Below are 12,874 nucleotides of genomic sequence, written 5' to 3' on the forward strand. Positions count from 1 at the left end.
GACGCGACATTGACTCCGAATGGCCTACTTAGGTACCGTTCGTTGACCTCGAGCATCAGTCAGATGTTTTATTTGCAATATATATCGTGAAATTTTACAAAATGTTGGATTTTTTACATATATTTTTTCGCGTTCTTTTTTGTGGTATCATATCGGTAATCATCAGTACTATCACCTGTTTTCGTTTTTGCTAGCGTTCTGGTTACACCTTGTATGTTGTACGTAAGGCTTGCCACCCTATGTTTGATTTAAATTAATTTGGGTCATTGTCTGAATAGTTTAAACTGCAATCACTTGATCTAACTTACGGGGTATTTTCTATTTCTGCTGAAACCACGACAACTGGTTGGACAATAGAATGGAATTACAACATATTTTGTCACAGCATACCTACTCGTACCTAACAATGTATTCCTAGCATTATTATGTTGAAGGTATCAATAATAATTATGTTTCAACGGCGTTTTCAACGACGAACACAGTGTCTTTGAAAATAACAGAACGATTCGGATTTGATACAAAAATATAACAAGGCAATAATAGGGCAATTTTATGTTGTGAGATGGCTGTATTTAGAACAACTTTCTACTTCCTCCTCACGACTTTATCCCCACCGCATTGTTTCAATAGTTGATACTAGTATCATCAACAAGAAATAAAATAAATAAATAAATCCGATGTAGGTAATGTAATGCGGCAGTATTTTTCCGAATCGATACAGATCTGGGTCCTTCACATCCATCAGTACTCTTATGCACCTAACATGTAAAGAGAGAAACAGAAAGCTGCGCATCTTACCAAACTACAAGAAGTTTAAATTACCTAAGAATAATAATAAGTATGGAACTAGAACATGTTCATATATCTTAGCAAATATAATGAATAACTTACCTTTAACTCTGCAAAATACCTACAGTAAAAGAGCTATTTTTATAAGAAATTGTAAGAGGCATTTCCTGGATCTAGGTGCCTCTTTGGATAGCCTTTGGATTTGCCTCTCCTAGTCTAGGTCTAGGAAGTGTTTCATGTAACGATATTTTATATGTACAAATATGCACTAATTAACAGCTTTTAATTTTTATAACAGTTTTTTACCTAGATTTTATTAAATTTGTATAACGCGAACTCGCCATCCTCACATAAACTTTAACAGTTTCCAGAGGATGGCGAACTATTTATTTTAAAATGTATTAGTGAAATTTACGTGATCAATAAAAAAAAAAAAAAATTAAAAATGCGAAAATGTGTTTGTTTCTTGGTTTGTTGGTTTATTGGTTTGTAGGTCTGTTGGTTTGTCCTTCAATCACGTCGCAATGGTCCAACGGATTGACGTGATTTTTTGCATGGGTATAGTTTAAGACCTGGAGAGTGACATATGCTACTTTTTCCATCTAAATCCACGAGTTAGAAGTCGCGGGCATGAGCTAGTATCTACTTAATATTATAAATGCGAGAGTGTGTGTATCTGATAGTTTTTCACGGCACATCTGTTTAACCAATTTTGAATGTAGGTTACTTTAGGTCCAGGAAAATCAGAGTTCCCAGGAATATTATGAAAAAAAAGTTAGCGAAATCGGTTCAGCTGTTCAGCTGTGTGAGATTTGCGATCAGTAACACATTCAGCGGTTCATTTTTATAGAAAGAGACAATATTATCAATATTTGGTAATATTTTCAAAACAATGCGGGAATGTTGCGACCCGGGATTTTATTTTGATGGCCCGGTACTGGGTCGCGACCCGGCAAATGGGAAACGCTGATCTAGTTCCTAATAAGTTTCGATGGCAAGTTCAGTGACGAACTACATAAGAGTACGAGGCGATTCCAATTTTTGATATGGAAATGTAATAAATTCAATATAACAAGGCAGTTGTAAGATGGTTGTGACTCACAACCATCTTACAACTGCCTTGTTACTTGTGACAGTGCTTGGAGCAACTTTCTACCACTACGCGCGTCCTCACGACTTGACCTCACTGGGTCATTCTTCCAGAGGTACTCGAAGGTACTGATGGTGTCATCAACATAACGGCAGATTCACTTTTAATCCAGTCGCTGGATCCAGTTACTTAATTCCAGAGCTGATTCTTCACTAGCGACCTGTCCCGGCTTCGCACGGGTAGGTTATTACAATTTTCGTAGGATCTCTAATTTCTTTTTAAATAAAGTATAATACCCTATGTCACTCAGGAATAATGTAGCTTTCTATTGGTGAAAGAATTTTCAAAAACGAGGTAAGTAGTTTCAGAGATTACTTCCTACGAACAAACTTACAAACTACCTCTTTATAATATTACTTAGTATAGATTGACGAAGGTTTATAATTTTTTTCAGTTTACTCAATAATAATTATTCTTTATTGAAGAAATTTTATATATTTGACTGAACTCAAAAAATAACTCTTAAAAATAATACTTAACTAATAATAAACAACTAGACAAACCTCGAGACTTCATCATCCAGGTGGATTTAAGGTTCTTAAAAATTCCGTAGTACGTTCTCAGGGTTCCGTAGCCGGTTGTCAACGGGACCCTATTTCTAAGACTCCGCTGTCCGTCCGTCTGTCTGTCAGAGGGCTGTATCTCGTGTACCGTAATAGGTAGAGACCTAAAAGTTTCACAGAATGTTGCCGCTACAACAACAAAAATACTAAAAACTTCAATATTGCCGTCATAAAAATTAAAAAAAATTAAAGAGTTATTTCTTGTACGATGATACGGAACCCTTCCTGTGCGAGTCCGCCTCGCACTTGGCCAGTTTTTATTTTCTAGAATATAAAGTAGCCTACGTCACTCTCCAGGTCTTTAACTACGAGTACACACGTATAGGTATCCAAAAAATCACATCGAGCAGTTGCTCCGTTTCAGCGGAATTGAAGGACAAACCAACCAACAAGCACATTTTCCCATTTACAATATTAGTCGGATTTTCTTATTTACATGGAATGTTAGTAAAATAAGTTGTTTCTTGGTTCGCACTAGCTTCATTCACGAGTCAATAGCCAATTATTTAATGACACGAATAGTCTTGACCATGGGTGAATGAACACATCGCTTGTCATTATGAACTTGAGGTAAATTGACTTTATCGAGGTTTCTATACAAGTCCCTATGAGCACAATATTTACTTTCATGAATCCCAAATAATAATAATTAGTAAATAGGCAAGAAAGAAGAAAGCTCAGAGTTACTCAGCGTGCGATGGAAAGAGTTCTTGGAGTTTCTCTATTATATTTTTTATCCCGGAAAATCAAAGAGTTCCCACGGAATTTTTAAAAAACCTAATTCCACGCGAGTGAAGTCTCAGGCATCAGCTAGTACTTAATTAATAATAACGAAAAAAATAATTTACTAAATCACATAAAGTAGATGACGCCTTGCAGTGTTCTCGGAACGCTTCGTGTGCGAGTCCGACTCGCCGTGACCAGTTTTTTCACGTGATGGACTATTAGAACTATTAGAACACCACGTTCTCTGGTTTTCAAACGAACCGTCACGGAATTTAACAAGTAGGTAGGTAAAAAGAAATAATACAGCAGATTCATGAATGAACGAGTACGTTAGCCACCATACATGGATCCCAAGGCTGTGCATGTGTGTCGAGGCTGCGCGGGCGCAGGTCAGCATACTAATTTATATACAATCGATGCTAATGCTTTGCCTGTTGTTCGTTGTGGTATCAGACTTATATTTAAACTTTCGGACTGCTTCTGACGACCTCCCTGGCGCAGTGGTGAGCGCTGTGGTCTTATAAGTGGGAGGTAACGGGATAACGATTCCTGCAGGGGTTTTGGAATTTTATAATTTCTAAATTTCTGGTCTGGTTTGGTGGGAGGCTTCGGCCGTGGCTAGTTACCACCAAGTAGAAACCAAAGGGGTATGGGTTTAATAAAAACTGCCATACCCCTTTCAGGTTAGCCCGCTATCATAGACTGCATCATCACTTACCATCAGGTGAGATTGCAGTCAAGGGCTAACTTGTACCTATCTGAATTAAAAAAAAATTTTCTCAACTACGGCAAAGCCAAAAGGCTTTTCATTTTTACTCGACTACGGCAAAGTCAAAACGGTGTGTTTTGGGATTTGTGTGTTGCTGCGTGATGGTGGTGCGTATCGCTTGCCTGGTGGCTGCTTTTTCCTGCATGTTTAGCAGTGGAAGGGCGGGCGGTGCATGTCGCATGTTGCATGTTGCACTATACAGATTCAACCTGTTTCAGCGGATTACAGCAAATTAAGCTTTTGGTTCATTGTATATTTATCATGAACTAGCTGCCCTGGCGAACTTCGTTCCGCCTAACAGTCTATTCTAAATTTTTCTCTCCGTAAGAACCATCCTCGTACTTCAAGGAATATTATAAAAAAATAATTAGCGAAATCGGTTCAGCTGTTCTCGAGATTTGCGATGACCAACACATTTCAGTGGTTCATTTTTATATTATAGATTTCCGCAAAGTAACGCCTGTTACAACATTTAATCGGAGCTTGGTTGCTTGCTGCCAATTTGAGTCTAAGCTATTTACAAATATATTTATAAGTATTTATAAGTATTATACAACTTACCGACTATAGTAACAAGAACGCAGGTAACTCTAGTTACTGAAGTAGGAAGATCATAATTTAGACTTTCTTAGGACGTTAATTGAATACGAGTGCCGTTCAAGGAAGGCTTGCTCCGTTTTTACAAGCTATACCATTACGGGTAACTGTGAACGAATTAGCGATTGTGTTGAAGTTACCTACTAGTTGTAATACTTCTATACAAGGTAGCGGTTACTGGCGGTTTTGCGCCGTGTTCAATGTAAGTAATTTTGCTGGAACTTATGTTGTACTCAGAGAGATTTTATCTATATATATAAAATTCAAAGTCCTGACTGACTGACTGACTGGCATATAATATATCAACGCACAGCCTAAACCGCTGGTCCTAAAGACATGAAATTTGGAGCATCTTTTCTTTGTAAAGAGTAGGTATCCACTAAGAAAGGATTTTTTGAAATTCCACCCCTAAGGGGGTTAAATGGGGGATGGAAGTTTGTATGAAAGTCCGTCATTTTTCAAGTTATTTGCATGAAAATTGGTATTTGGGGTTTCGGTCACAACTGAAGAAATATGTGTTTCAGAATTTTTGGAAAATTCGCCCATAAGGGTGGTAAAATAGGGGATGAACGTTTGTATGGGACAGTTTTAATTAGGTATTATATTATTAACTTGAAATTTGGAAAGTAGGTTTTTTTTGAGGTTAGGTGTCAGCTATGAAACGACTATAAGAAAATCCCCCCCTAAAGGGATGAAATGGGGGTTGGAAGGTTATATGTGTTATTCGGTGCTGGTGCAGGCAGGCTGCGCGTCCTGATGTTATAATGTTTGTTTCTGAAAAAAAAATGCCATTTGTTTCCTGTAGGCCACGCGGGCGAAGCCGCGAGCAGAAGCTAGTTAAATGATAAAAGCGTAGCGACTGCTTAAATTCGAAGACCAAACTTAGGTTCGAAACTAGTCGGGCTAACGTCGACTAAACACGTGAGTACAGCCGGGACAGATATTCTCTAGTCTCTCTTTAAACTAAATTTAGAGTATCTGCATCCTTTTCTTTTTACTAATGCTAAACAAGGAACGGAACATGACTTTCACATTTAAAGACTCTAAATTTTAGTGCACAATACAAATTTAAACAGTAGGTTTGCGACTGCGCGCTAAAATCACGGGTTTACCATCTAAAAATTAAATTTAGAAATGTCAAACTGCTTCTGTCCTTTTCATATTCCAATAGTAAGAAGAGGGTGCGAATACTCTAAAATTAGGTTGTGCTTAGAATCGGTGCCTATTGTCTCTACTTTTACCGATGCGTCGTAGGACTTCGTCGTTTTTATTTTTTGGACCCAACTTATTCGCACCATTCTTCGGTAGCACCACATTTCCAAAACCTCTAGTGTGTGTTACAATAAAAAGAGAAAATTAGGCTTTTAGAGAAAGTACTGTACGGATAAACGCAACTTATTAGCATAACAAATAAACCAAGTTACGCAAGTCCCTTACCTAGTAGGTATAACAGATCCGTGTTGCGGCCACGCGACTTGAGCTTTGTTTTGCTTATGTTTATTGTTAACTTACTTCAAGCAGGTTTTACTTGAAGTAGAGTTACGTGACAGGGAATATTTTAAGTTAATTAATGGTTGTAAGCAAATCACATCTTACAGCGAACGTTTTGTTCGTCGCATTTATTCAACGCGTGTCTAGAAATTTTAGTACGTTAGTACTATTATATTTTAGGTATTCTGTGCTTTAGTGTAACTTCAGTACTTCAAGTTAATGTTAGGTACCTACATAAAGTTTATGAATTTAGCTGGTCAAGTTAACGTTAACTGTGCGTAAATCTGTGCTGATTATATTATGAAGGGGAAAGGGGCGGTAAAATGTCGTGATTTGACATACACTAGGTAAATCACGTAATATGTAATACCCAATTATCCAATTTTTATTATTACTTCCTAAATCCAATAACTAAATGACAGATTAACGCATTGTAACGTTATAATCTAAATCCATACTTAATATTATAAATGCGAAAGTGTGTCTGTCTGCTAGCCTTTCACGGCCCAACCGTACAACCGATCTTGACGAAATTTGGTGCAGAGATAGCTTGCATCCCGGGGAAGGACATAGGCTACTTTTAATCCCGGGAAATTAAAGAGTTCCCACAGGATTTATAAAAACCTAAATTCAAGCGGACGAGCGAGGTCGCGGGCATCATCTAGTGGGTACTAATATAAAAGGAAAAGGTAACTGACCTGACTGACTGTCTGACTGATCTATCAACGCACAGCTAACAAACTATTGGACGGATCAGGCTGAAATTTAGCATGGAGATAGACAGCTATTATGACGTAGACATCCGCTAAGAAATGCTTTTTGGAAATTTAACTCGTAAAGGGGGTAAAAATAGGGGTTTGAAAATGTAGGTAACTACCACGCGGACAAAGACGTGGGTAAAAGCTATATCTAGCTATACCTATATCTGTCAAATAATAAGGATGGTAATAAGCTTAGCTGATTCCTAGCTATGATGGGAAACGTAATTTGACATTTTCATAAAATTTGGCAGAGTTACGTATTACCAGTAGGTACAACTTCCAATAGGGTGAATCAGTAGGTCCTAAGGTACAGTACGCAGCAGAAAGTAATGTACATCGGCCTTTAGATTTTAGAATGACATTTCGGCTTTGTAGAGCGTTCTCTGTCACACCTATAATATGAAGTTTTGTCGGTCTCAACGACAGAGGCAATGCTCTACTATGCTCTAAATCTGTTAACTCATTTTCAAGGTCGATGTACATTACTTTCTGTCGCGTACTATACCTAGGTAACCTAAGGTAGGTAACATTCAAAAATGTTTAAATTGCTCGAGATTCCTACAATCGCGGGCAAGTTATTCAGAATGGGATTGCATTGCATACTAATGAGCCAACATTCGAGTGCTCTTCAAGGCGAGTGAGCATCGCCCACGATGGATATACCTACCATACCTACTCCAATACCTACCTCGGCTATAACAAAAATGCTGTTCGTATTATGTTTACAAGGTCAACCTAAGTTGCTATGGACTTTTATTTAAAAAAAAAAACCGGCCAAGTGCGAGTCAAACTCGCGCACTGAGCGTTCCGTACTACAATCGTATTTTATCGTCATTTTGCACGATAAATCAAAATTTATCATGCCTTAAAATAAATAAAAATCTGTTTTAGAATGTACAAGTAAAGCTCTATCATATGATACCCCACTTGGTATAGTAATCTTACTTTGAAAATTGAATAAAGCAATATTTGTTCATGATCACAATTTAATTTTTTTTTGTTCACCACACCACCATAAATTCACGGTTTTCAGATTTTTCCCCGAATGTCTGCTATAAGAACTACCTACCTGCCAAATTTCATGATTCTAGGTCAACGGGAAGTACCCTGTAGGTTTCTTGACAGACCGACAGACAGACAGACAACAAAGTGATCCTATAAGAATTCCGTTTTTCCTTTTGAGGTACGGAACCCTAAAAAATCGTCAAGTAGGAGTTGGAACTCGGAGTCGCACACAAAAGGAAGAGTAGCCCGCTACCATCTTAGACTGCATCATCACTTACTACCAAATGAGGTAGCAGTCAAGGGCTAACTTGTAACTTTAAAAAATTGTGATTAGATACCTACTGAAGGAAGATGGAAAGAGACCTAGGGGACGTAGCCCGATGCGTTGGTCTGATCAAATCCGCACCACTCTTGATAGTAAATCTACGAAGCCCTGCATGTAGTGGCGGATCTGCAGTCTTGGCCGCCCTAGGCCCCAGGTCATGTAGTAAGTAGGTACCAGCCGCCCTTTTCTCAGCACTCATCATAATTTTATAGACTACATAATGAATTTACTCTATTGCCAAATATCACAACATCAGTGAATTTTTGGTCACGATTGGCCGCCCCTAATATCTGCCCGCCCTAGGCCCGGGCCTACTAGGCCTTAGGGCAAATCCGCCACTGGCTGCATGTCTCAAAGAACCGAGAGAAATGGCGTGACATCGTTCACAAAAGGATCCTTGTGGAAGGTGCCATGACTCATGACTCACAGAAATAGGGAACACGACGCACAGATATCTATCTAGATTCCTTCGTCACTTAAAATCAAGTAGTAAGGTCAAAGTTAAGAATAAATATGTCATTAATAAAAATAGAATGAAAATAATAAAACATACATCATTCAAGTATGAGTCATGTTCCAATCGTTCCGACCGGCTGAATATCACTTGTTGCAACAGTTTGCACTGGGCTCATGCAAGATGGTATGTGACGTCACCTACATGTAGTAGTATGACGTCATATTATGTTCATACGATCTATACTTATTCATTAGAAACTCACTTTGATTGAAACGGTCCCCTTATGGCTTATTAGGCAAAAATTAGTAGGTACTTAAATTGAAATTTCTTTGTGTCCGTAGTTATCATAACAATAATTTCCTCCCGACATAATTTCGGCGGCCAATCTCGGTAGATTAGCCAACTGCGAGGGAGGTGCACAACACAGGTGCACTCTCTATTCCCTCACTCTCATAGCCCGATGGGACGGAAATCCGACATGACCGGAGAGAGATCAGGTGAAGGACCGACGGCTTTACGTGTTCTCCTAGGCACGGGGGTGAAACACCGCCAACTTCCTAACTCCGGGCTAGTAATTATTGAGAACTAGATGATGCCTGCGACTTCGTCCGCATGGATTAAGATTTCTTAAAAATCCCATGGGAACTCTTTATATTTCTAGGATAAAAAGTAGCATAATATGTCCTTCCACGGGATGCAAGCTATCTCAAAATCCATCAAAATCGGTTGAACTGTTGGGATGTGAAAAGCTATCAGACAGACATATACACAGACAGACAGACACACTTTCGCATCTATAATATTAGCATGGATTTCTTAACATAAAAACCCAGGACCGTCATCTGCAGTCGAACATAGATATAACATAACATAACATAACACTAGACTAATAGATTTATTATGCGTATTAATGACATACGATAGATATAATATATGTAATTACGCATGATAGATAGGAAACCCCTACCGTATGCGCACGGCCCTATGACTTCGCATCGCGTTTGCACACGAGTTAATATTATGAATGAATATAAGCCCGCAGTTCTGTTATCTCTTATCAGTGTTATTTGTAATAGCCGACAGAGCGACTGTGAGCAGATAAAAGCGTGAGTGTTTTGATAATAGTGTTTTTATTCATATTGTTATCTTTATACCGTTCAATCATTTATTTTTGGATAGTTCTTTTTGTTTGTGCGTGTTTCTAGTGATCTTCGTGTTTTTAGGGACGTGTGGCCTATTTGCAATAACGCATAAAATCAGATCAATCAGTACCCATATTATATTATAAATGTGAAAGTGTTTGTTTGTTCCTTTGTTGGTTTATTGGTTTGTTGGTTTGTCCTTCAATCACGTCGCAATGGAGCAACGGATCGACGTGATTTTTTGCATAGGTGTAGTTAAACACCTTGAGAGTGGCATAGGCTACTTTTTATCCCGGGAAATCAAAGAGTTCCCAGGGAATTTTTAAAAACATAAATCCACGCGTACGACATAAATATATCTTATATATATTAATTCAAGTCTATAACTAGATGGGTGACCGAATTTGGAAGGTCTTTGGCTTTTTTTGTTTCCTTCGTGTTCGGAGAGTACTTACGTTACGCCCTGACTTCACTTAATTTTTATTCCCACTTACATCGGCAATAGTTACTTACCTAATCGTTAAGCCTATAGAGTCCAAATAGCACTCTTAGTAGAGTCGTATGCGGAAGGATCTGGAAGCCCACCGCATTATTATCCCGAGAAACCCTCTACCATAATGATTAGGGGTGTCAACTCTCAGCAATGCTATCATCGACGCAGAGAGAGACTAGCTCTTTTCTGCCACTTTGAGTTTGTAAAAATCCCGTCGGAATTTCTCGAAATCCTTTCTTGGGGTCAACGTTATAGAGATAACCTACGTATTACTTGAATAACTAGGTATCTAATTTTTTTTTTTTTACTCTTTCAGATACATTACAACAAGTAATCCAAAATGCCTTGCTGCAAAGTGACCATCAATAAGAACCGCAATTGCGACATGAAATGTGACAAGGCGGGATGCTTCTGCATTCCAACTGACGGTAGAACTTGCATTTGCGTGTGTCTGGACGCTAAGGACAACATCGTACGATGTGACAACTGTAAATGTGACGAGTCCTCATGCAAATGTGAGAAGGAAAATTGCGTATGTATTCAAACGGGAGGAGCGGATTGCATTTGTGTGTGTCGTGACACTGAAGGAAAATTCATACGCTGTGACGATTGTTCATGCTCGCCTGACACTTCTAAACTTACTGAAAAAGATGAGCAACAATGTAGCAAAGCTGAATGCAAATGCATTCCAACTCAAGGTAAAAAATGCGTATGCATCTGCCAAGATTCTGACGGTAAGATAGTGAAGTGTGATGATTGCAAGTGCGTCGAATCTTCAAGCAAGTGTGATAAGTCTGGATGCGTTTGCATTCCAACTGACGGAGCTAAATGTATTTGCGTATGCCGGGATGAAAAAGGTGGATTTAAACGTTGTGATGATTGCATTTGCTCTTCAGACGCTAAAGAAGAATCAGAAAATTGTAACAAAGAAGGTTGTGTGTGTATTACAACGGATGGAAAGGATTGCATTTGTATTCGTCTGAATTCTGAAGGTAAAATAATTCGTTGCAATGACTGTCAATGCATAAATGCTCCCAAGAAATGCAATAAGTCGGGATGCGTTTGCATTCCAACTGACGGAGCTAAATGTATTTGCGTATGCCGGGATGAAAAAGGTGGATTTAAACGTTGTGATGATTGCGTTTGCACTTCAGACTCTAAAGAAGTATCTGGTAAATGTGACAAAGAAGGCTGTGAATGCATTCTAACAGACGGAATGGAATGCATTTGTATTTGTCTGAATAGTGAAGGTAAAATAGTACGCTGTGACGATTGCCAATGCGTAAGATCTACGAATGAATCCGAATTGAAAATCTGTGGAGATTGCAAGTGTGAAAATTCATCTGATAAAATATGTGAGGGATCGGGATGCGTTTGCATTTTAACTGGTGGAGCAAAATGCGTTTGCGTATGCCGTGATGAAAATGGTGGATTTAAGATATGCGATTATTGTACCTGCACTGACGATGGAAAACAAAATGAAGATGAAAGAAAGGAAGATGGAGCATGTTGTTCCACTTCGACTAAGGGCAAATGTTGTTGATTTTATCAAATGGCCCAAACTTTCGAAATTCACTACATTATGATCTTAGATAAATTGTAGGAGATATACCCAATAATATAGCAGATTTTTTTAAAACTACTAAGCAGTGGATAAGCTGTATCATTTAATATTATGTATGTTACTATTTTATTCAAATGTTTAAAATGTCGTGAACACTAAATAGCTAGTTAGCTATACCCTGTAATCCTATCCCATGGTGTAATAAACTTTTTCATATCAAATCATTATCTAAGATTTTTATTCATCTCTAGTCTCTACATCTTACAATCTTTTAGTTCTTATTAATATTAAATAATGCAATTTGACTATATGTAATAAGGTTTCAAAATCGTTTAAAAAGACGAAAGGTATCGATTCTGACCGAGTTTTAGAGGACTATTATAAAATAAATAATGACCCGGCTATTTATAGCTATCTGATTTTGCAACTCGATATACTTAATTGGCTCCTCGATGTCGGCCGTTAAAACCAATTTTAACTGTATTTGGCTGATCCCTTACAAGAATATCAATTAAACAACTTTCGATTGCATTCAATTGTGTAACATCTGTATCCACATTCCTCGCCCACGTTTCAGAAAATAAAAATGTTTTGGCCTATTCCGTTTATCCTCTCTAAAATAGCCGTCCTAGGGCGTACGTTTACGTCGGAAACGTTTGTCCGTCTATCATCCCGGACGGCCACAGATTAGAGAATGCGGACGGCGAATATGTATTTAATTGAAGATTCTGCGGCGCGACGAGTATTTTTTAGTCCGGGCTGAATGGACACACCTTCCTTACGGAAGGAAGGTGTGTCCTTCCTTTCCTTAGGATATCCTAGAGTTTTTTTACGTTATAGACTAGCGCTTGGCTGCAATCAGACTTGCTGGCAAGTGATGATGCACCACAAGATACTCCGCGCTTGCTTAGACAATGCTCTCTTGGTTTGAAGGTACCCATTTCAGAATTGGAGGGGAAAACTGGGTGGCTGTTCTAAGGTGGATAAACGGAATAACCTGATGAACATTGAAAGGCACTTGAGACTAAGGTTACCTATAGGC

General features: G+C 38.4%; 2 protein-coding genes across 6 annotated transcripts in view; one reads left to right on the plus strand and one right to left on the minus strand.

The window, feature by feature from the left end:
* The window catches only part of LOC117988577 (uncharacterized), a 109,098-nt gene that overhangs the window by 61,069 nt on the left and 35,155 nt on the right, over positions 1-12,874 (minus strand). The gene's annotated exons all lie outside the window — the stretch shown is intronic.
* LOC117988576 (multiple epidermal growth factor-like domains protein 10) lies at positions 9,668-12,059 on the plus strand. 2 transcript variants are annotated; one of them, XM_034975735.2, is made up of 2 exons: positions 9,668-9,739; positions 10,585-12,059. In XM_034975735.2, exon 2 carries the CDS (start codon positions 10,609-10,611, stop codon positions 11,809-11,811), a length of 1,203 nt encoding a protein of 400 aa, XP_034831626.1. In that variant the 5' UTR covers positions 9,668-9,739; positions 10,585-10,608; the 3' UTR covers positions 11,812-12,059. The 2 variants fall into 2 exon arrangements, with proteins under 2 accessions (XP_034831626.1, XP_069358937.1); XM_069502836.1 differs by lacking the exon at positions 9,668-9,739 and adding an exon at positions 9,783-9,929.

The sequence above is a fragment of the Maniola hyperantus genome, chromosome 14 (genome assembly GCF_902806685.2).
Source record: "Maniola hyperantus chromosome 14, iAphHyp1.2, whole genome shotgun sequence".
In the NCBI taxonomy this organism is placed as follows: domain Eukaryota; kingdom Metazoa; phylum Arthropoda; class Insecta; order Lepidoptera; family Nymphalidae; genus Maniola; species Maniola hyperantus.